At 56.1% G+C, this 21,114-nt stretch overlaps 1 protein-coding gene across 2 annotated transcripts in view; it reads left to right on the plus strand.

Moving 5' to 3' along the window:
* RIN3 (Ras and Rab interactor 3) overlaps positions 1–21,114 on the plus strand; it is a 123,505-nt gene extending 102,391 nt beyond the window's left edge. For both annotated transcript variants that reach the window (XM_070593099.1, XM_070593100.1), the window contains exons 8-10: positions 10,016–10,147; positions 16,152–16,315; positions 19,958–21,114. In XM_070593099.1, the coding sequence (XP_070449200.1) occupies positions 10,016–10,147; positions 16,152–16,315; positions 19,958–20,272 (611 nt within the window). In that variant the 3' untranslated portion in view covers positions 20,273–21,114. The remainder of the gene's footprint in view (positions 1–10,015; positions 10,148–16,151; positions 16,316–19,957) is intronic.

Consider the following 21,114-nt stretch of genomic DNA (forward strand, 5'->3'; position numbering starts at 1 on the left):
ATCCAGGTCCCGTGCCGACCCGCCGCCTTCTCCTGCCTCTGCAGGACGTCCTGGGTCAGAGGTGAGCTCAGAGAAGCCAGGCCTCAGTCGCAGGCGGCCTCCCGCCTTCTCCGGCCGGGCTGGGACTTTTGGCTTTAGGCTCGAAGCCCATGCCTGCGTGGCTGGCTGGCTTGCGGGCGGAGCTCTCCAAAGAGGAAGCAGAGAGCTGGAGAGATTCCTCAGGGATGCGGTGTGGCTCAGAGCAGAACTGAGACTCGAGCAGCGTCTGCAGAAAGCACAGCCGACCACACAAGGGAGCGCCAGGGAGGTCAGTGGGAGGGGGTCGCCTCCTCCTGTCACGGCAGCCACAGACGGCAGGGCCTCCGACCCCTCGCCCCTCCTCCCGGGCCCCAGCTCTCTCAGTTGTGCAGCTGGGAGTTCAGACCAGACCAGGGGTTTTCAAACTGCTCCCAGGGAACTCTCTGGGGGCCACAGACCTAGCTGGGGGCTGCCTCACAGGGGCAGCCCTGCTGCCCCCACAGCGCAGAGACCAGAGAAGCCAGGTTCTGTATGGAATACCCCTTAACCAGAGGCTTCCACTGCAAAAGTAAATGTAAATGGTCCTGTTCTGGGTGCTCCCTCCTTCCTGCCATCCTGCCTTTATCAAATCATTCATTCAACAGTTCAACAAACAGTTATTGACAATTATCTCCTGATGCAACAGGAAAACCTAGTCCCTGTTTTTTTTTTTTTTTTTTAAAGATTGGTACCTAAGCTAACAACTGTTGCCAATCTTCTCCTTTTTTTTTTTTTCTGCTTTATCTCCCCAAACCCCCCGTACATAGTCGTATATCTTAGTTGCAGGTCCCTCTAGTTGTGGGATGTGAGACGCCGCCTCAATGTAGCCTGACGAGCGGTGCCATGTCCGCGCCCAGGATCCGAACCCTGGGCCACCACAGCGGAGCGCGCGAACTTAACCACTCGGCCACGGAGCCAGCCCCTAGTCCCTGGTTTTGAATGTTCACCATCCAAGTGGGAAAACAGAGCATCAAATGAGTGACAGTTGTGCAGTAGAGGATATCCGTTCATTTATTTGGCAGATATGTTTATTAAACACTTAGTACAGGCCCGACTCTGTTGAGGCGTTGGATGTCACAGTGAGCACAATAAAACCCCTCCCCTCATAAAGCCTGCATTCTCGTGGAGGAAGATAGGCCATAGACAAGGAAACAGAAATCCACACTGTATCATCAGATGCTGGAACATGCTACTAGGATGAACTAGGCCAGCTAACCATCGTAGAAGAATAGGATGAGTAATGGGTCCGGGGAGTGTGAAGGAGTTTTCCATTCTGGGTTGGGAGGCCTCTCTGAGTTAACGTATAATATTTGTTTTTCCATTTTGCAATGACAGGGCCAGGGACACCCGTTATAAGGGCACTGAACCTAATCTGTGGGGAGTGGGCGTCTTTAATTAACACTTTCTGGAGGAAGGAAGTGCTTCAAGTGGAAATCCTGGTAAGAAGGGTGAGACCCAAAGCAGATAACAGTTATAGGCCTTGTGCTGCCCCAGGATTGTTGCATCAGCCACCCGCTTTCAGTAAGAGTCCAGTCAACAAATTTGGAGGGGCAGTTATGATAAGATGGTAAGATGACTCTTTCCTCTTGACCACAGATCTGCAAACGACAGCCTGCAGGCCAACTCTGGCCCACCACCTGATTTTGTAAATAAAGTTTTATCGAAACAGCCACATCCATTCATCTACACAGTGTCTGTGGCTGCATTTGTTAAAACAGCTGAGTTGAATAGTTGGGATAGAGATCATGTGGCCAGTGGAACTAAAAATATTTACTATCTGGCCCTAGAAAAAATGTGCCAACTCCTCTCTTAGGAAATGCTTCCTAGAGGACAAAACCTTATATTTTAGTCCAGCCACTCATTTGATGCTCACAACGGCCCTACGTAACAGACTGAATTTTATTATTATCCCAGTTTTCAGATAAGAAGACTGAGACTCAGAGAGGGTGGCCCAGGTCAGGCAGCTACTTAAGTGGAAGAGTTGGGGGCCTCCTGACCCAGTGCTCCTCGTGGATTGTGTGACCCACGTGAGCACACTTCAGCTCATTTTTACCAGAGCTCTCCCTCTCCAGAATCTCCCAGCCGACGAAACATGCATAAGGCCCCCAGCCAGCTCTTTAAAATGTGATCGGATCCCCCAGTACCTACAGATGGAAAACAGATGGGACTTTGGCAAAAAAGAAAGCAGAAATCACCAGGAAATGCAGGCTGCAGCCCAGCGGGGCTTCAGAGGCTCAGCCTGATGGACGTGATCTTCTCTGATCTATGCAAGACAGATGTTCCGATCACAGGGGAATTATTTTGCATCTGTGCCCCAGCTTCCCAGTGGCGCTGCCTGAGGCCCCACTGTGTGCCAGGCTGAGCCCTGAGCCATGGTCTCAGGGCTCCACAGAAAGGAGAACGCAGCCCCAACTGTCCCAGGGTGTCCTCTGGGAGCTGGTGCCTTAAACAGTGCTCGGAGCTTGTGTTTGTCCACAAGTAGCTGTCCGGTCAGAGAGCCCGTGTGCGCATTTCTCGCCCACGTCAGGGAGGAGAGTCCCGGGTGCTTGTCCTAGCTCCACTACTGGCCAGCTGTGGGGCTTGGAGCAAATTTCTCCCGTCTCTGAGCCTCCGTTTCCTCACAGTGAGGTTGGACTTGATGAATCCAAGGCCACTGGTGTGCCAAATCAGCTCGTACTTCTCATGGGAGCTCATCGTGTGCGTCTCTTCCCCACTCCATGTTCATGTTGGTGGCTTAAAGTCGGCCCCTGTGGATATGTTTATGCCATGGAAATTGGCCAACACCGCAAATCAGAGCTTTGTTTTCCTTCGGAGAGAGAGTTGTTAAGCATTCCCAGCACACCACTGTCTAAGGCCCATAGCGAGTCCTAGCATCTGTGACAAGGGCCCCCGCCCTGGGCAGGACAGAGTGGCCCTAGTGGGAACGCATGTGGGCTCAGTTCAGTCCACTGTCAGTGTCCTACATCCCAAGCTCTGTGCTGGGGACTCGAAAGGCAGTGACAGGGGCACAGGCTCAGAGAGGTTAAGTGTCTTCCCCAAGCTCACACAGCCTCCATCTCTGCTCTCAGGGAGCTCAAGTCTGAGCAAAGGGAAAGGCTCTGAAATAGTCCAGGCCTATAGGAGCTGGAGCAGGAACCATCCAGCTGTGCTCGAGGCTGTGAGAGAGGACAAGGAGAAGGCAGTAAAGGAAAAGTAGGGGGGGCGCCCCGGGCAGAAGGAACTGTGTGTGCAAAGGCACAGAGGAGTGAAAATGCCTGTCGAGTCAGTGCACGATTCGGCACGGTGGAATGACGTGCGTGAGTGCTGGAGGCAGACTGTTGGTCCAAGTTGGAAAGTAGAGTGTAAACACCAGTAGCTGGACCGTCCAGGTGGGCTTCACGGAGGAGGCGGAACTTGAAGGAAGAGTGTTGAAGTAGCAGGAACACGGGATTGTGGGTGAGAAAAAGCTGGATTCAAGTCCTGGTTCACCGCCCCCTAGCCACGTGACCTTAGGCAGGCAGCATGACCCCTCTGGGACTCACTTTCCTCACCTGTAAAGTGGGCGCAGTGAACCTGCCATAGCTCGCAGAGTTGCTTTAGGAATTCATTGATGCAGTGTTTATAAATACGCTTTACATTTTTAAAGAGTCGCATAAATGTTGGTGCTGCGTGGGAGATGGATCAGGCCTGTGGAAGGCCAGAGGAGGGCTTGCCAGAGAGGGGAGTGTGGCAGAAACCTAGGGCAGGAATGCAGGTGACCTACTCTGAGGCCATCGACTAGACAGTGTGGCTGGAGGAGAGTGGGGTCAATCATGGTGGACAGGTGTCTCTGGGCCCCACTGTGGAAGGCCTTGAATGTCAGGGTAAGAGAGCTGGACTTAAGTTCTCTAGTCAGTGGGGAGCCACAGATGGTTCTTGAGAAGAGACAGCATGGTCAGAGCTGTACTCACAGAAGATGAGTCAGTGGATGCGGGGGATCAGAGGACAGAGACCCTGCCGGGAGGGTGGGCTTAGGGGAGCAGGGCTGGGGCAGCAAAGAAGCTGTCAGGGGGAGGACTCCCCTGGGGCTCTGCCTGACTGGCCACGGGGGACACAGAGCCCTGAGGAAGAGCGGGACTCCCAGGCCTGGCATCTCGGGACTGGGGGAAAGTGGGCTTCTGCAGAGAGGGGGCAGTCCCGACAAGAGCTGGTTTCCAGGAAAAGAGGAAACACACTTGGGCTTGATGTCTGATGGGGAAGGACTCCTGGGGTCACCAGAGAAGTCCCTCTGAGTGGGTCCCAGGGCAGGGGCTCAGGTCTTGCTGGGAGCTCAGCGTCGTCACTCATTCATTCGGTCACCCAGCGCCACTTCCTGCGTGCCTTTGCTCTGCCCTGCCCCATGTCCTGGGGAGATGGAGAGGATGTGCTCACGGGAAGGTGGAGGGACAGACGTGGGGATGCAGGAGTCCCCTGCGGTGAGTGGTTGAACATGGGGTGGTGGGAACCAAGGAGATGGGCCCCAGAGCCCCTCCTGAGGGGTCGGCCAAGATTCTCGAGAAGGCATGGGGAGAAGAAAAGCTGAAGGAGTGTCCCTCCCCACGGGGCACAGAGCCACAGTCGGGGTGCTTCCTTCCCCGTCTCTAAGTCCTCGAAGCTGGGGCCCGAGCTGGACCGACCCTCTGGCTGAGACAGTGAGCCCTCAAGCAGGGTCTCTCACCTTGGCCCTACAGATACTGGGGCTGAATAATTCTTTGTTACGGAGGGCCGCCCTGTGCATCAAAGGATGTTGAGCAGCATCCCTGGCCTGGATGCCAGTAGCAACTCCACCCTCGTGTGACAACCAAAAAGGGACTCCAGACATTGCCAAATGGCCCTGAAGGGCAAAACCACCCTGGCTGAGAACCGCCACTCGAAAGCGGATTAACTTGCCTGATTGTATCCTTGGTGAGTTATTAATACAATACCAAGAAAAAAGGATGTTCTTAGAGGCAGAGTAAAAATTCCATCAGCTCTGAACCAGTGCGGGAGTTACAGGTGAATTCCAGAAGGCCCGGGACTGTGTTTCACATCCCTGCTGCCAGACACGCCTCGTTCCCTAACTCGTAAATCGGGAAGAGACTCTCCTCCGTGCCAGGATTCTAATAATGAAATTATCAGGACGAGAAGCGACTCCAAGCACAGAATCAGCTTTCCCTGGGGATTCTTCAGTTGCGTCTCAGGCTCATCAAAGCTTATGGGAAGGCTTTCTCCAAAACGGACTAATTCTTCGCAGGGAGGGCACAAGAACCGTGAAACAGAGAATCAGAGCCTCGGAACACAGAGCTGGACCAAGAAGGGAAGTTCTCTTGGGTGGGCGTTTCCGTGGGAGGGGGACAAGAGCACTCCATGTCAATCATCTCACAGAATTCTCACCAGAATCTCACAGGACACCTGTGTTATCTGTGTGAGTTCGCACATGACTAGAAATGCAGGCTCAGAGAGGTAAAGCAATTCGCCCACGGTCACACAGCTGGTAAGTAACGTGCTGGGACTCGCTGTGGGTCTGACTCTGCTGTTCAGTGGGGTGTTACCAAGCCCTTCACCCTATTCATTTTACAGGTGGAAAAACTGAGGCCACGTGAGGAAGCAAAACATAGATGTCGGTAATAGCTCACATTTCTTTCCATAGCACTTTATGGGTTCCAAATCACTTTCATATTCTTCTCATTTTATTTTCTCGAAACCCTGAAAGGCCTGGTTTTGCAGACGTAGAAACTGAGTGCACCCATTTTGCAGACGTAGAAACTGAGTGCGGCCAGGAAGGCAGGCCACAGGGCACGCTGTTCTCTAGAAAACCAAACGAGGATGAGTGGAAACGTGGAGGCACGCGTGTCCACCCTGAGCCTGCTGGGGCAGTGCACGTGTGCGCCTCTCGGGGTGTGGCCCAGCCCCCTGTGAGGGCACCGGCCTGTGCATGCATGTGCAGTGGGAACAGAATGCCTCTGGTGGGGGGCTGCTAAAGTCAACATTGAGCTCCCACCTTTTTTCCAAGCTGTTCTGCACCCTTTCTTTTACTTGCATCTTCCTGGGCCCCACTGGAACCCAGAAAAGTCAGACCTAAGGGAGAGGGCAGTAGTAAGGGGGTCTCAGTGAGGGCATGAATGAATGAATGAATGAATGAATGAACATGTGTGCCTGGCTGTTCTGACCCCTAACTGAGAGCGCTTTCCCTGGGATTTGTAGCTCACATTCTGTAGGAGCTGGGATATAGCTTAGACTGTGGCTAACAATCCCCTCCCCCTCGAAAGATTTCAACACAACTGAATTTGTTTCACTCTCGTGATCCAGTGCAGGCTGGTGTCCGCGAGGTCCTCAGAGGCCCAGGCTTCTTCCCTCTTGTGGCTCCACATCCCCAGGGTTTTCTCCAGCCACACGCTCCTCCCCTTTAAGCTGAATGCATCACTTCTCCTCAAATCCCATTGGCCAAAATTAGATATATGGCGGCACCTAGCTGCAAGGGAAGCTGGGAAATGCAGTCCTTCTTTCGGGTGGCCACATCCCAGCTGAAAGTCAGTTCCGTTCCTATGAAAATAGAGAGAGTGGATCACGGGGGAGGAGGAGCACCAGCCGGTAGTCTTGGGCACTCATTCTGGGTGAGAAGGAGGCCAAACAGCCGAAGAACACGAGGCCCTCCTTGGAGGGTGGTCATGACCCTGGGATCACAGTCCCTGGCATGGCCGTTGGCCTTGGGCTGGGGGGATCCTGAGGGCAGGGGCCAGCTCTGACTCACTTCTTTGTCTTCCTCTGTGCACGGCCCACACCAGTGCCCGCTCATCACAGCTGCCATTTACCAAGTACTTGCTATGTGCCAGCCGCTGTCCTGAGCACCGTCTGCAGGGCCAGACTTGGGTGAGGGCGTGAGGTTCTTGTCTCAGATGCAAAATGTAAGGGGGTGCCAAAAACTCAGTAATCAAGATAAATTTTAGGGGCCGGCCTGGTGGCATAGTGGTTAAGTTCGTACACTCCACTTCGGCAGCCCGGGGTTTGCCAGTTCGGATCCCAGGTGCGGAGCTAGCATCACTCATCAAGCCACGCTGTGGTGGCGTCCCACATAAAATGGAGGTAGACTGGCACAGACGTCAGCTCGGCGACAATCTTCCTCACACACACAAAAAAGAAACTCTGTACCTATGAATAGTCACTCCCAGTTCCCTCCTCCCCCAAGTGCCTGGCACCCACTAGTCTACTTTCTGTCTCTGCGGATTTGCTTATTCTGGACGTTTCACGTAAATGGAATCCTACGCTGGGTACAACATGGGGTCTTGGGACTGGCCTCTTTCACCGAGCTTAGTGGTTTCAAGGTTCATCGATCTCACAGCACTTATCAGCATTTGTTCCTCTTTATCACCAAATTGTGTTCCGCTGTGTGGAGAGACCACATTTCATCTCTCCGTTCACCTGCTGATGGACATCTGTGCCGTTTCCACCTTTTGGCTGTTATGGATAACGCTGCTGTGCACGTTTGTGCACAAGCCTGTATGTGAACGTATTTTCATTTCTCTTGGGTATGAGGGTGGAATTGCTGGGTCAAATGGTGAGATGAGTAATATTTTAATGCAGTATTTTGAAAAATAAAACAGTGCAAAGAAAACCTATGATGAGCAAAATATTAACATTTTAAGTAAGTCCAGGCTGCCGTCTGTTTTATGACCCTGCTTTATTGTACAATGGGAACAGTCATTTCCAGCTGTTGGCTGGTGGTTCCTGGACCCGCATGAGTCTGTGGGGGCTGACGGTGGCATGCAGACTGGCAACGCAGGGTTTACATGCAGTCATGGTTTTTATTGTGGAGTGCTGGTTAACTTTGCCACTTGGTTCAAAATATGAGAGGAGGGGCTGGCCTGGTGGCGCAGCAGTTAAGTGCACACATTCTGCTTCGGTGGCCAGGGTTTCGCCAATTTGGATTCCAGGTGCAGACATGGCACTGCTTGGCAAGCCATGCTGTGCCAGGCGTCCCACATATAAAGTAGAGGAAGATGGGCATGGATGTTAGCTCAGGGCCAGTCTTCCTCAGCAAAAAGAGGAGGATTGGCGGCAGATGTTAGCTCAGGGCTAATCTTCCTCAAAAAAAAAAATATGAGGGGATATTTCAATACGTATGTAGAGGAGCACACATTTTTCCTTTTGCCTCAGGCCCCAATATGGCTCAACGTGGTGCTGACCACCCCCATCATTTTGTTTAACCGCCTAACTTCCCTGGACCCTCATTCGCCAACCTCTCTGCCGAGGTTAGAGGAGGGAAGGAACGTCCCAGGGTCCACGGCCAGTGAAGGGGAGAGCCGAAGTTTGCACCCAGGCCTGAGGCCAGAAGCCCAGCTCTTCATGATGGTACCTCTCATAACTTCAGAATGTGTGGCCAAGGGAGTCACTTAAGCTCTCTGAACCTTAGTCTCTTCTTCAGTAAGGTGGGCAAAACAACACCTACTTTATATAATTGTTACAAGGAACAGATGTGAACGGACAAACTATGGAATTCGCTTTCCTCCCCTGGAAGTGCTTGCCCTGAGCTGCATCTTCAGGCAGTGAGATGAAAATCACCAAATGAAACTTACCCCCAAGGGTGCTGTAGGAACTTGCCAGTCAATCCCCCAAGAGAAGCCAGATGTGAAAATTTTATTTAGCCCTAGGGTTAGAAGAATAATTTGGTTCCCCCAAGAAACAGGTATGTTTTCTTCTCATGAGCAATGAGAAGAATGTTTTCCTCTTCGCTTTGGCCACCAGGAAACTCAAAGCCAAATTTGAGGCGCTAAAGGAGCGGCTGTGTGGGTTCTTGTTTATTTGTGTTTTTATTTTTCCTAGGGTGTAAATTCATCCCGTAATTTGTATCTGTCCTGATGTTTACATTTTTATTTAGATGTTACTGTTTTATTATGTGTATTTCCTGATGGCCAGCTAAATCCTTTATAAAACATGTCAAGAGAAATACACTTTTTGAAAGAACCGTAAATTGTCAGGCATATATTTGGGCTCATTGTTAATTGCACCCAAGACACAAAGGGCAGCTTCCTCCTGGGACCACACCCAGGCCTGGTGACCTCCAGCTCGGTCTGGAGACCTCTGTCTGAGCTCTGCCTTCCTGTGGTCAGGGGAGGCGAGAAGGTGGGTTGGGGACCCAGTATGGCCATTCACCACCGTGCAAAGCTGCCCAGTCGAGCTTTCACTTCCCCCTGTGTACTCGCAGAGACACGCCAAGATGCCACCCGAGGGACTCCAGGCGGCTTCTGCCCCTGGCGGAATTCTTGCCCTCCAGGTTCCACCTTTGATTTTTCTGTTGCCAAATGGTCTGTCTTCAGAGCCAGCCCAGAGCCAAAGCTGGGAGGCATCTCTGAAGCCACCTTCCATCCTCCTCTCCTCTGCAAGGCATCGGCGACTGTCAGAGGCTCTGAGCCCTTGACCCTCTCCCACAACAGTAGTATCATGAGCACTTGCAGAGGTATTTACGTTTTCAAAGAAAGCCTAGGGAAAAGGCACGGCTTAACCCCAAAGAAGGAAGGTTGCATGTCGGAACTTCAGACCCCGTAGCCTCTAATGGAGGGAGGGCTTCTGTTTTGCTGGTGGAGAGGGAGATGCGTGAGTAGAAGAGTCAGGGACCCTCCCCAGAAGCCATCAGCGCCAGACGGACAGCTGCTTCTGGGCGGGTCCAAGAATAAGTGTGATGTGAACCTGACTGTCAGGCCAGCAGCCAGGGGCACCAAGGGGGAGAGCTGGGAAAGGGGAAGGTGCTGCGTCTCGCCCACCCCAGCGGAGGGCACCTTTCTCAGTTCCTTCCTCCTGAACCCCAATTGCGTCTCAGGCCTCCCTGAGAAGGCCCCGTCCCAGGAGTCATGAGAAAACAGGAAGGATCCTCTTTCAGGGGTGACCAGCCCCTGTCCAGCAAACCACTGGCCCCTTCCCCTGGGCAGGGGGCTGCTCCCAAGGAGAGCCCCGCACTCACCACCTTCTGCCTTGTTCCTCCTCCCAGGGAAGCCCTACGGGGCAGACGACTTCCTGCCCGTGCTCATGTATGTGCTGGCGCGCAGCAACCTCACAGAGATGCTCCTCGACGTGGAGTACATGATGGAGCTCATGGACCCGGCCCTGCAGCTGGGGGAGGGTGAGTCACCGCCCCAGGCCCATCTCCGGACCACCCGGACCCATCGCACATTCCCCACTCAGCCACGCCAGGGGCACTTTGGGCAGCTGAATAAGCCCCTCCTGGATGCCAGACTCCACTGAGCCCTGGGGACACAGGCTCTGTCCTGGGGGAGCTCACAGACTAGCGAGGGGGCTGGGCCACTAAAGAGACCATGTCAACGCTGCTTGACAAACGCTGGAATGGCAGGAAATACAGAGGGTATGGGAGCACCCTGTGCAGTCAGGGGAGGCTTCCTGGAGGAGGTGATGCCTGAGCTGAGCATTGAAGGACAAATAGGAGCCAGTCAGATAAACAAGGGGGAAAGGCATTCTTCGCAGAGGGAACAGCAGTTGCTGGTAACAGAAGATCAGGCTGAAGTGGCGGGCAGTGTCCATGAGAAGGAGTCTGAGCTCCTTCCCATGAGCTCAAGGACGGAAGGGAATGATGGTCAGTTCTTAGACAAGGGTGGCCCTAGGGACCCTCAGCCCTGGGCCAGGTCCTCTGTCCGTGGGAGGAGGTTGATGCTGTGGGCAAGGGGCCCTGCACTCCCCAGTGATGACGACAGGGGTGTGGTTTACTCCACGCCTCCCTCAGTTTCCCTTCCTCTTTCCTCCTTCCTACCACTTCCTCCCACCCACTTAGCCTCCGCCACCCCTCCACCAAGGATCCCTGAGGTGCAGCCAGCCCAGAGATCAGCTCTGAGGGAGCCCCAGACTGTCCTCTGAGACATCAGCCTCGAAGGATGGAGCACTCTCAGGCCCCGAGTGTCCCCTCTGGGCATTGTGGTTCTTGAGATAGCCAACCCTCTTTGCATCTGTTTGCATGTTTAGCAGCTAGCAGTCCCTGGGGTGACAGTTTGATGTGGCTGCTTCTGGGAGTTCTTGAAAGCTCAGGGGAGTGTGTAAAACCATGATGTTTTCTGTCACATATAACTGTCACTTGTGCCCTGGGACCTCTGGAGCTGTTTTTTCTCCTCTTTATTTAAAATTTTCCAGCAGTTGGAACAACCTGTCTTCCAGAGGGTATAGGAGTTCAGTAGAAGCCAGGCTTTCTTCAGCAATGCTTATCTGCTGCCAAGTGCATCTGTCCATCCATCCATCCATCCATCCATCCAACCATCCATCCATCCATCTATCCATCCACCCAGATGTCTATCCATCCATCTACCCACCTACCTACTCACCCACCCATCCACCCATTCATTCATCCACCTACCTATTCATTCTTCTACCCTCCTACATACCCATCCATCTGTCTACCCACCCACCCCTCCATCCATCCACTCACCCATCATCTGTCCATTCTGCAGCTACTGAGCCAGCCCCTCCTGTGTACCAGGCTTGTGCCAGGCACTTGGGCTGCAGTGGAGAGCAAGACAGGCAAGGCTGGAAATCCCATGAGAAGGAATGATTGCCTCATTCTGTACCCCACACTTTGGGGCCTCCACTTCGGGCCTTCAGGGGCCTTCCTTCTTGATTTCCACCCCTTGGAAACACCACACAGCTGAGAGTGTGGACACAGGCCTCCAAGCAACACTGACCTGTCCCCTACAGGCCCCACCAGACTGAAAGGTAAAAATAGAAGGGAGTGGGAGGCCAAGAGGCTCCAGTCAGGGGGCTGTATGCAGAACTGGCCTCCTGCCCTAAACCCTGAGCACCCCATCTCCTAGGACTAGCCCCTGAGAAGTACTGCAGCCTAGCCAGTGCTCTCAGCAAGAATATTAGCTGTTGTCCTGTGGCTGCCATACATGTAACCTCTAGAGGTTAAAACTTTTACATGTCAAAAATTACCATAAATAGAATAAGATACTAACAGTAAGCCAGGGGAAAGCCTCCCCACAAATCAGCGCACCAAGGATTGATAGCCTTAATATGTAAATGACTCTTATAAATCAACAAGAAACACACTAAGACTCAACAGGTACCTGGGCAGAGGCCATGCACTCATTCATTCCACAGACATCCACTGGGCTTCTGCTTTGTGCCAGGTGACAGCAGGTCCCTTTGCTCGTGGAGTCTCATTCCAGGGGAAGGAGGAGGACATCAGACCTTAAACGGGTTAAACAAACAAGCAAACAAGATAATTTCCCATCTGATCACATCTGGTGGATGTTGAGAAGAAATGAAGTAGGCTAGCAGGATGGAGCAATGGGGCAGGACAGAGCTCAGATGACCAAGGGAGGTCCTGAGCACAGAGTGCCTTCTCTGCTTTTTTCTGTTTTCCCAATTTTCCACGGCAGGCATGTGCTGCTGATCTGCTTAGGGAGCAACCATTTCCAAATCGTGCTGAAGGACTGGCCCCGCCCCCCCAGGTGGTTGTGGGGTCTTAGAGACCACATCCGTCCGTCGTCTGTGAAAGCCCTTTGAGGGGTGGAAGCAGGGAGGGAGCCAGTGGGGCTCCACAGATGCTCGGAGCGCGGACCACTCTCCGCAGCGGTCGGCCACGCCCTGGCCACCGGGACGCCTCCTCCATCCTCAGCCTGGATCCTGTGGCCAGTCCGTGCTCCAGGCCAGGAACAGCAGCCCAGCAGGGACAGAGAAGGGACACCCTTGGCCCAACTACCGCCTCCCTATGGACCTGCACCCTCCACCCCAATCCTGCCACGGCCTCCTGGGATCCTTCTTTCTGTTCCCAAAGCCTCCACAGGGTTTGGGTGGGAAAGGTGAGGTCCTTCAGGCAGGAGAGCTGGTCTATTCTGGGCTCCGCTGAGGATTTTTGAGACAAGCCGATGTACAAATAAACACACGAAGGTCTTGAAAGTCAGTTTCTGACCCAAAGCTGCCCGAATCCGCTGCAACCTGCCCTTTTTCAGACTTAAGTAGCCAAAGCCCCCCACCCCACCTCCGGCCCCAAACGGAGATTTCTAAGGACTCCATGGGGTTTGCTGGAAGTGAAGACACAGGCAGGGTGCAGCCTCGCCATGCTGGCGCACACCGGCCTGCCAGCAGCCCTGTCCCCCACAGCAGCGGCAGACCCTGCCCGTGGCAGCTCCGAGGGCCAGAGGACAAACTGCACGCCATGCTGCACACACCGGGAGGCAGGGTGGGTGGCAGGGGTGCCTCCCTGCCCCTCTCTCTGTTCCCACTCCAGCAGGTGGGGGGAGGGCACACCACTCAGGACGGCCCAGCCTCACGGGGGTCAACCCCCGGTAGTGAGAGGACTTGGGGGGTCTCCACCCTCAAGTCTGCCAGCCCGCAGACCTCCATCTAGGAGTGTCTGGGACCAAGGGCAGAGGGACAGGGCACTGCCCCTGAGTTTCCCCGACCTCGCCCTCCTATCCTAGCTGGGTGGTAGCCCAGGGGTGCTCCGTCGCCCCTGAGGCACAGGTAGAAAGAGGGGCCTGCCAAAGCAGGAGGGGAGGCTAGCCCCTGCTGGCTGTCCCTGTCTTGGTGCTCCCTGCAGCCCAGAGACGTCTGGGATGGGGTGGACCCTCGGGGGGCCCCACTCGAGAATGTCAGTTGCTCCATCCTAAGAGGAGAACTGACACAGTGTGGAGTGGACAGAGTGGGTTGGAGGCTGCATTTTGCTGCTGGTTCTGCCTCTGGTTGGCTGGAGACCTTGGGCAAGTCACTTACCCTCTCTGGCTTGGGAAAGTGGAGTTGTTGGACTAGATTTGGGGCTTTCAAACTGTCCGAGCACTCTAGTGATCTGCAGAGGTGGCGGGGGGCAGGAGGAAATGGAGCTGGGCCCTGGCTGCTCGTGTCTCACAGGTCGTACAAACAAACATTTCTGCATTCAACAAAAGCCTGCAAGCCAGATTCCGGGTCCCGGGCACTTTGGGACCTTCGTGTTCTTTCAGCTGGTTCCATGTGCTGTCATTTGGCACAGGACCAGTGACCGGGTCCCACTTTCTCTGCAGCAGGCTTATGGGGTGTGAGAGATGACGGATGTCCTGTAAGAGGCACAGGGGCCTGAACCCTGGGCTGACGGGACCTCAGCCCCCTTCTAGCCTCTCTCCGCGGCTCCCACCCCTCTGGGCAATGAAAGGGCAGACGGGAGACCAGCTGCTGGGCACCTGCCTGGAGCCAGGTCAAAATCCAAAGCTTTCCCAGAAGCACCCTCATGGGCTCCTTTGCCCACGTCCCCTCTCCACGCGGGCTGACAGCTGGCTGTTCCAGGCTAACATCTTAATAGGGGCCGTGAGCTTTTCCCATCAATGGACAACACCCTCTCCCCAGAGACCTGCACCCAAATGCACAGTGGGAGGGGTCGCCTGCCCCCTAGTGGTCCTGGCAGGCACTGCATGGCCCCAAGTGGAAGGGAAGTGGGTTCATTGTGCCGCTCCGGCTGAGCAAGAGCCAGGCTTGAGCAGGCAGGAGCAGGCCGGCAGGGCCCGGAGTTCCTACCCGTCGCCCGAGAGGGTGAGAAGTCTCCACAGCACCTCCCTGAGGTCAGCTCTCCACCACGTGTGTCTCACCGGTTCCTAAGCACATTACTCTTCACAACGTTATGGGATTTGCGGTTGAGGAAACCGAGGCACAGAGACGACAGTAACTCCCCCGAGATCACAGGGCCGGCTGCTGGCGGGCAGAGACCTCGACCCCGCTCTCTGACTCCAGTTCTGAAGGGTCTCAGTCCGCATCCCTCCATGACCAGCCGGGGAGACCTGGTCACGGGTCGGATGGGAGCATCGAGGATGCCGGCTAGAGGACAGGGATGCTTGGCAGCAAGGGCCGGAGGCGCAGAGGAGGCTCCCTGGCACACACGGGCTTGAGCTCGGCTGGAAAAGGAGACACACGAGTGGTTTACTGGGTCTTCTCTGATGAGGGACACCAAGCCGAGCTCCATGGTGGCCTTGATAGACCTGTTTCAAAAAAATGTCTCTTTCCTACACTGCTCTGAAAGTGGAGGATGCTGAGGCCATAAAGCCCTTTATCTTACCCCCGCCACCCAGCCAGGGCATGAATTTTCCCACAGTGGTTGTGGAATTTGTAAGAATATGGAGGCAGCTTCATCCAATGTAACCATTAGGGATGCTTTGGGCTTCAAAGAACTCACAATATAACTAGTAACAGCTTAAATCAGAGCGAGGGGCTGGTTAGTCTCTTGCATCAAGAACTCCTGGGCCAAGCAGTGGATAATGATGGCAGTTTTTAGCCCTGCCATCAGGAAGCCCTGGACCCAGCTCTTTCCATTGCTCTTTAGGATGTGGGCCTTTGTCCTTGTGCCTGTCACCTCTGATCACAAAACAGCTTCTGTGCCTCCAGGCTCACTTCTGCATTCCAGGCAGGAGGAAGGGGGATGGGCAAACCCCTGAGGGGATGGATCAGCTGAGTCTGTCCCTTTCTAAAGGTCTTCCTGGAAACCCCACCCATGGACTTCCACTCACATCTAAGTAGCCAAAACAGGGTCTCCTGCCCTCTACACCCAAGTTGCAAGGGAGTCTGGGAAGTGAGCATTTTCAGTTGAGTGTTACTTCCCCTCAAAAGTTATTTAGGAAGAAAGAGAAGATGGGGTTTGGCTGGGTCACTAGGAGAATCGGCCTCATGTCAAAAATCATTGTCCTGGTACCAGAAGGGCTGGAGAGAGAGGCCTGGTGAGGGGGAGGGAAGCCCCCTCGCTATGCATGCTTGCATGGATGTATGTATACACATACCCTGAGAAGTCTCCCGCCCACCGTGTCTCCCAGCCCCCCCACCCCCCACCCCCCACCCTAAAGACATCCACGAGGATCAGTTTCTTGTGTATCCTTTAAATTTTAAAACATCATTTTAAAAGTAAGCGAGAGTTCCGTACCAAAGGGGAGCCAACGACAAGCTTTGAGCCGGGCCTGACAACCCGGAGCTGGACTCGGAAGCTTGTGTGCGCTTGCGCGGGGTGAGCACGTGGCCGAAGCTCCGCAGGTGACCAGCGGCAGGTGTGCCCGGAGCAGCGCGGTGGGTGGAGCTTGGGGAGGTGGGCGGGGCGAGCGGGGGCCTGCTCCCTCCCTTTGCAGATTGGCCGAGGCGGTCCTAACTCAGCCTCCACACCCTTGTCCTCGCAGGTTCCTACTATCTGACCACCACCTACGGGGCCCTGGAACACATCAAGAACTACGACAAGATCACGGTGACCCGGCAGCTGAGCGTGGAGGTGCAGGACTCCATCCACCGCTGGGAGCGCCGGCGCACGCTCAACAAGGCCCGGGCCTCCCGCTCCTCGGTGCAGGTGACGCCCGGGGCGGAGGGTGGGACGGGGCCGGCAGGACCACGCCCCAGACACCATCCCTTCTACCTGGGGAGGCGGAGACGGCAGCTCCTGCCTGTTCCTGCCTGCCTGTGTGTGCCCAGCCCTGTGCCCACTTTGAGCCAGGGAGCCTAGAAAAGTGTCACCAGGCACTGGCGTTCTGGTTGGCCAGACAAGACGGGAATACGAGGAGTGAGATCTCTGTCCATCTTTCCTCACCACCTGCTTTGTCCTAGCGCCCCGCTGGGGCTGGAGATGTGGACCTGGGTCGTGGCAGTCCATGCTTTTGGGGAGCCCACGAGCTGATCCACAGCCTTGCCCCTTGGTCTCGGGACAAATGCAGCAGTCCAAGGCCCCCCTGCCCCTAGCCTGTCCCCTCCAATCCCTCCCCACCTCTCTCTATACAAACAGTATTCAAGCCATGGATGGCTAGGCTCCTGCCTCCTCCCGCACTCCCATCATGCCCACACCGCCAGGCCGCGTTAAATCAAGCTACCCCCAATTCCCCAGACCTGCTGAGTTCTCCCTCATGCTCAGCCTCCGCCCACGCCGGTCCATCTCCCCTTCTTCACCTACTGTCACTGCTCATCCTCAGTTTCTTCCCTGACCCCCCTACCTGTCCCCATCCTCTATGGCCTGGCTTAGATGCCCTCCTCTGTGCTTCCTCCTGCCACTGCCCCCATTACAGCATATATCACACCATGCTGGAAACATCTATGTGTGGAAGCTGTTGCCCTGAGAGGGCAGGGCCCATGGCCCACATGTCTCAGGGGCCCCAAGCCCAGTGCCTGGGACAGGGTGGGACTAGGGTGTATACAGAATGAAGGGAGTTTAGGACAGTGAGCCAGGCAGCAATCCAGAGCTGTAAATAGTTATGCAGACTCATTCCCCTGGCACCCAGAGCACACCAGACCTGAACCCCACTCCTGGCTTTTAAGACGGCGCCTCTGTAACAGGCAGAGCCCAGGCCTGGGATGCAAGAGGCTCAAGGTCTGGACCCAGCTTTGTACTAGCTTTCTGTGTGGCTCTGAGCAGTCCTTGCCCCTCTTTGGAACTCAGTGTTCCTATTGAGACAGGTGGACTGTGGACTAGATGCGCTCTGCCTCCCCAGTACATGTTCTAGGCTGCCAAGCTGATGTCCCTCCTCCTCTAATCAATGGTGTCTTGATAATGTTTAGTAACTGGCTCTCTGGGGAGAAAAAAAAAACAAAAGCTCTGATTTTAGCTTCTGTCAATTTCTGTGGTGTAAATACTCCCACCGTAGTCAATTTCAGGCTACTGACTTGGCATCACTGAACTTGGAATTGGAAGAGATGTACTCAGTTAGCTCCCTCAGGCTGGTATGAGCCTGCGTAAGTCGACACAAACCAGCTCCAGCATCCCACCGCTCGCCCCCTCCCGGGACACCTGTCCCTCCACCAGCTCTGGGACTAGGGGCACTCTTGGTCCAAGCCTGACCCAGGCATTCCCCACTCTCTGCTTCCACCGTGGGTCCCCATTGCTGAGCCAGGCAGAGCATCAGCGCTGCCCACTGGGGAGGTGAAGCTTAGGAGAGAGGCCTGGGAGAGGGGACAAGGAACCCCTCAGCACGCTTTCTGGGGTCTGGGGAGGGCACCCCCCCCACCCCCTCCCTGTGCCTCCTCTGCACCACATGCCCTAAAGCCCTTCCCTGGGAGTGAAAGCCCAGAGCCTGACAGTTGTCAGTAGGTGAAAAGGGCCCTTGGAGGCCTACTGGGGGACAAGGAGAGCACTGGCAGCCACTGGGACCCACGGGAGTAGGCTGGGCTTCCCCCTCCTGGAAGAGAGGTGTGACTTTATAAAGCTCTTGACGCGGAGCCTGGTGCCTCATATGCACCCACTACTCTATCGCCCTCATTATCACCACCCTGAAGTGGACATCATCATCACCACCACCACCACCACCACCATCACCACCATCACCACCACCATCACCACCACCACCACCACTCACCACCACCACCACCACCACCACCATCACCACCACCACCACCACCACCATCACCACCACCACCACCACCACCATCACCACCACCACCACCACCACCATCACCACCACCACCACCACCACCACCACCATCACCACCACCACCACCACCACCACCATCACCACCACCACCACCACCACCATCACCACCACCACCACCATCATCACCACCACCACCACCATCATCACCACCACCACCATCACCACCATCACCACCACCACCACCACCATCATCACCACCACCACCACCATCACCACCACCACCACCACCACCACCATCACCACCACCACCACCACCACCATCACCACCACCACCACCATCATCACCACCACCACCACCATCATCACCACCACCACCATCACCACCACCACCACCATCACCACCACCACCACCACCATCATCACCACCACCATCACCATCACCACCACCATCACCTCCACCACCACTGTCACCACCACCACCACCACCATCACCACCATCACCACTATTCCACCACCACCACCACCACCACCACCATCCCATCACCACCATCACCACCACCAGCACCACCACCACCATCATCCCATCACCACCATCACCACCACCAGCACCACAAGCACCACCACCACCATCACCATCATCATCACCATCATCATCACCATCATCATCATCATCATCATCATCATCATCATCATCGGGAGGCAGCTGTGCTGTTACTGTCCTCCCACAAGGGGGCAGCCGGGCACACAGCACTTTCTGCCTGCCCTCAGGGTGCTTGGTGAAGGAAGACTCCTCCTGCTCTGAGCCAGTTTTAATGCTTCCTCATAGCCATGGTGTAATCACCAGTGTTATCCCGGTTTACAGTTGACGAAATGGAGGCTCAAAGAAGTCAAGGGCACACAGTGAGGGGGAGCAGAATCAAAGCCAGGGACTGGACAGCCCGTCCTTCCAGCAAATGGTCCTCCCACCCAGGCTGATGGAGGAAGTGTGTGTGCCAGTCGCGTGGGTGCAAATGCTTCCTTGCCTACCTGGCTCATGCGGTGGCCCTCTCCACCTGTCCTACACCCGCCGTCTTTCAGGCCTCACCCCCCTCTCCCTTGCACGAAGCCTTTCCTGTTCCCTCCTGGCTCCCTCTCTCCTCCTTGTAACCCCCCAGGCTCTTCCAGCCCTAAGGGCTGAAGTGTTCCGCCTGCCTTAGCGGCCCCAGCTGAACCGTGGGATGCTGGCGCTGGGTCTGCACCTCCGATTTTATTTATGCCGCCCCCCGCGCCCCGCAGTGCGCCTGGGCTGCAGGGGGGCTCAGGGAAGCAGAGAAGAGGCAGTGAGTGACAGGTGAATAAGTGACGGCCAGCCCGCGGACTGGCCACCAGGGGGCGCGCTCACTCCGCGCTGCCCACACAGAGCCGCTGAATCACCCCGAGAGAGAGAGGACCTGGCCTGAGGTCGCACAGCAGGGTCAGCCGCAGGTGCGGCCTCCCCACCGCCCCTGCGGTCCCTCCCTCCACCGAGAGGAGCCTGGGACTCCTCCAAGGCCACCCTGCTCCTCACCCCTGTGCAAGCTCCCAGGGTTAGGGTGGGGGTGAGACGGGACGCCCGCTCGGCCCCGCAGGTGACCGCAGGCCCCCCTCTCCCCCCGCAGGACTTCATCTGCGTGTCGTACCTGGAGCCCGAGCAGCAGTCGCGGACGCTGGCGTCGCGGGCGGACACCCTGGCCGAGGCGCTGTGCGCGCAGTGCGCCGAGAAGTTCGAGGTGGCGCAGCCGCAGGACCACCGGCTCTTCGTGCTGGTGGACGGGCGCTGCTTCCAGCTGGCGGACGAGGCGCTGCCGCACCGCATCAAGGGCTACCTGCTGCGGAGCGAGCCCAAGCGCGACTTCCACTTCGTGTACCGGCCCCTGGACGGCGGCGGCGGGGGCCCGCCCTGCCTCGTGGTGCGGGAGCCCAACTTCCTGTGAGGGGGCCGCTGTCGCCCCCCGGGGGGTGGCACCGGGACTGGCGGGGCAGCCTGGGCTCGCCCTCGCTACCCCGGCGCACACACACTCGGCTGCACCCACTCGCATGCAGGAGCCCCCCAACCAATCACACCCATGCGCGCTCCCGGCCTGGATGCCGCCCCACACATGCTTACCACGCGCTGAGCGTGCGAGGCCAACATGGCGGGGTAGTTGTGAGAATACCATGAAGCAGCGGCCCAGTGTGCTTCCTGGAGGAGGGCCATAACCCTGAGAGGCCAAGTTCTTCAATAGACGGAAAGGGAAACTGAGGCTCGGCAAGAGAGGGGACTCTCCAGCCCCTGCAGCACACGGCCCAAGCCTGGTTCACACGCAGCCCCTCAGGCCGGCCCTCTGCCCACCCCCCATGCCAGCCCAGTCCTCAGTCTTTCCCCCGAAGGGCTGAGTTTCCCGGGACTGTCCTCAGGAGGAGTGGCCTGGCCCCAGCTGCCCCCACCCCATGCCCCCAGGATGCAGCTGGGGTGTTTTGGACCCACCCAGCATCTCAGGAGCATCTCTCAGGATGTGCATTGAGGAGACAGGCCCCCCGTCCCTGCACCGGGGCCTGCCCTCAGCTGCCAGCACCCACAGCCCACAGTCCCCCTGCAGCTCCCGAGCCTCGCCAGAAGCAGCCGGACGGACACTGGGATGGCCAAGTGAGGCCAGCTCCACGGCCGCATGGACAAGCCCGGCCTCGGCCACCGGGGAACACTGTCGGGGCTTTCCCTGGTGGGCACACCCAGGGCTGTGGTGGTTGTGGCAAGACGCTCTGTGTGGGGAGAGTTTAATAAAAGCCCTTTTGAAAA

Source organism: Equus przewalskii, chromosome 25 (assembly GCF_037783145.1).
Source record: "Equus przewalskii isolate Varuska chromosome 25, EquPr2, whole genome shotgun sequence".
NCBI lineage: Eukaryota > Metazoa > Chordata > Mammalia > Perissodactyla > Equidae > Equus > Equus przewalskii.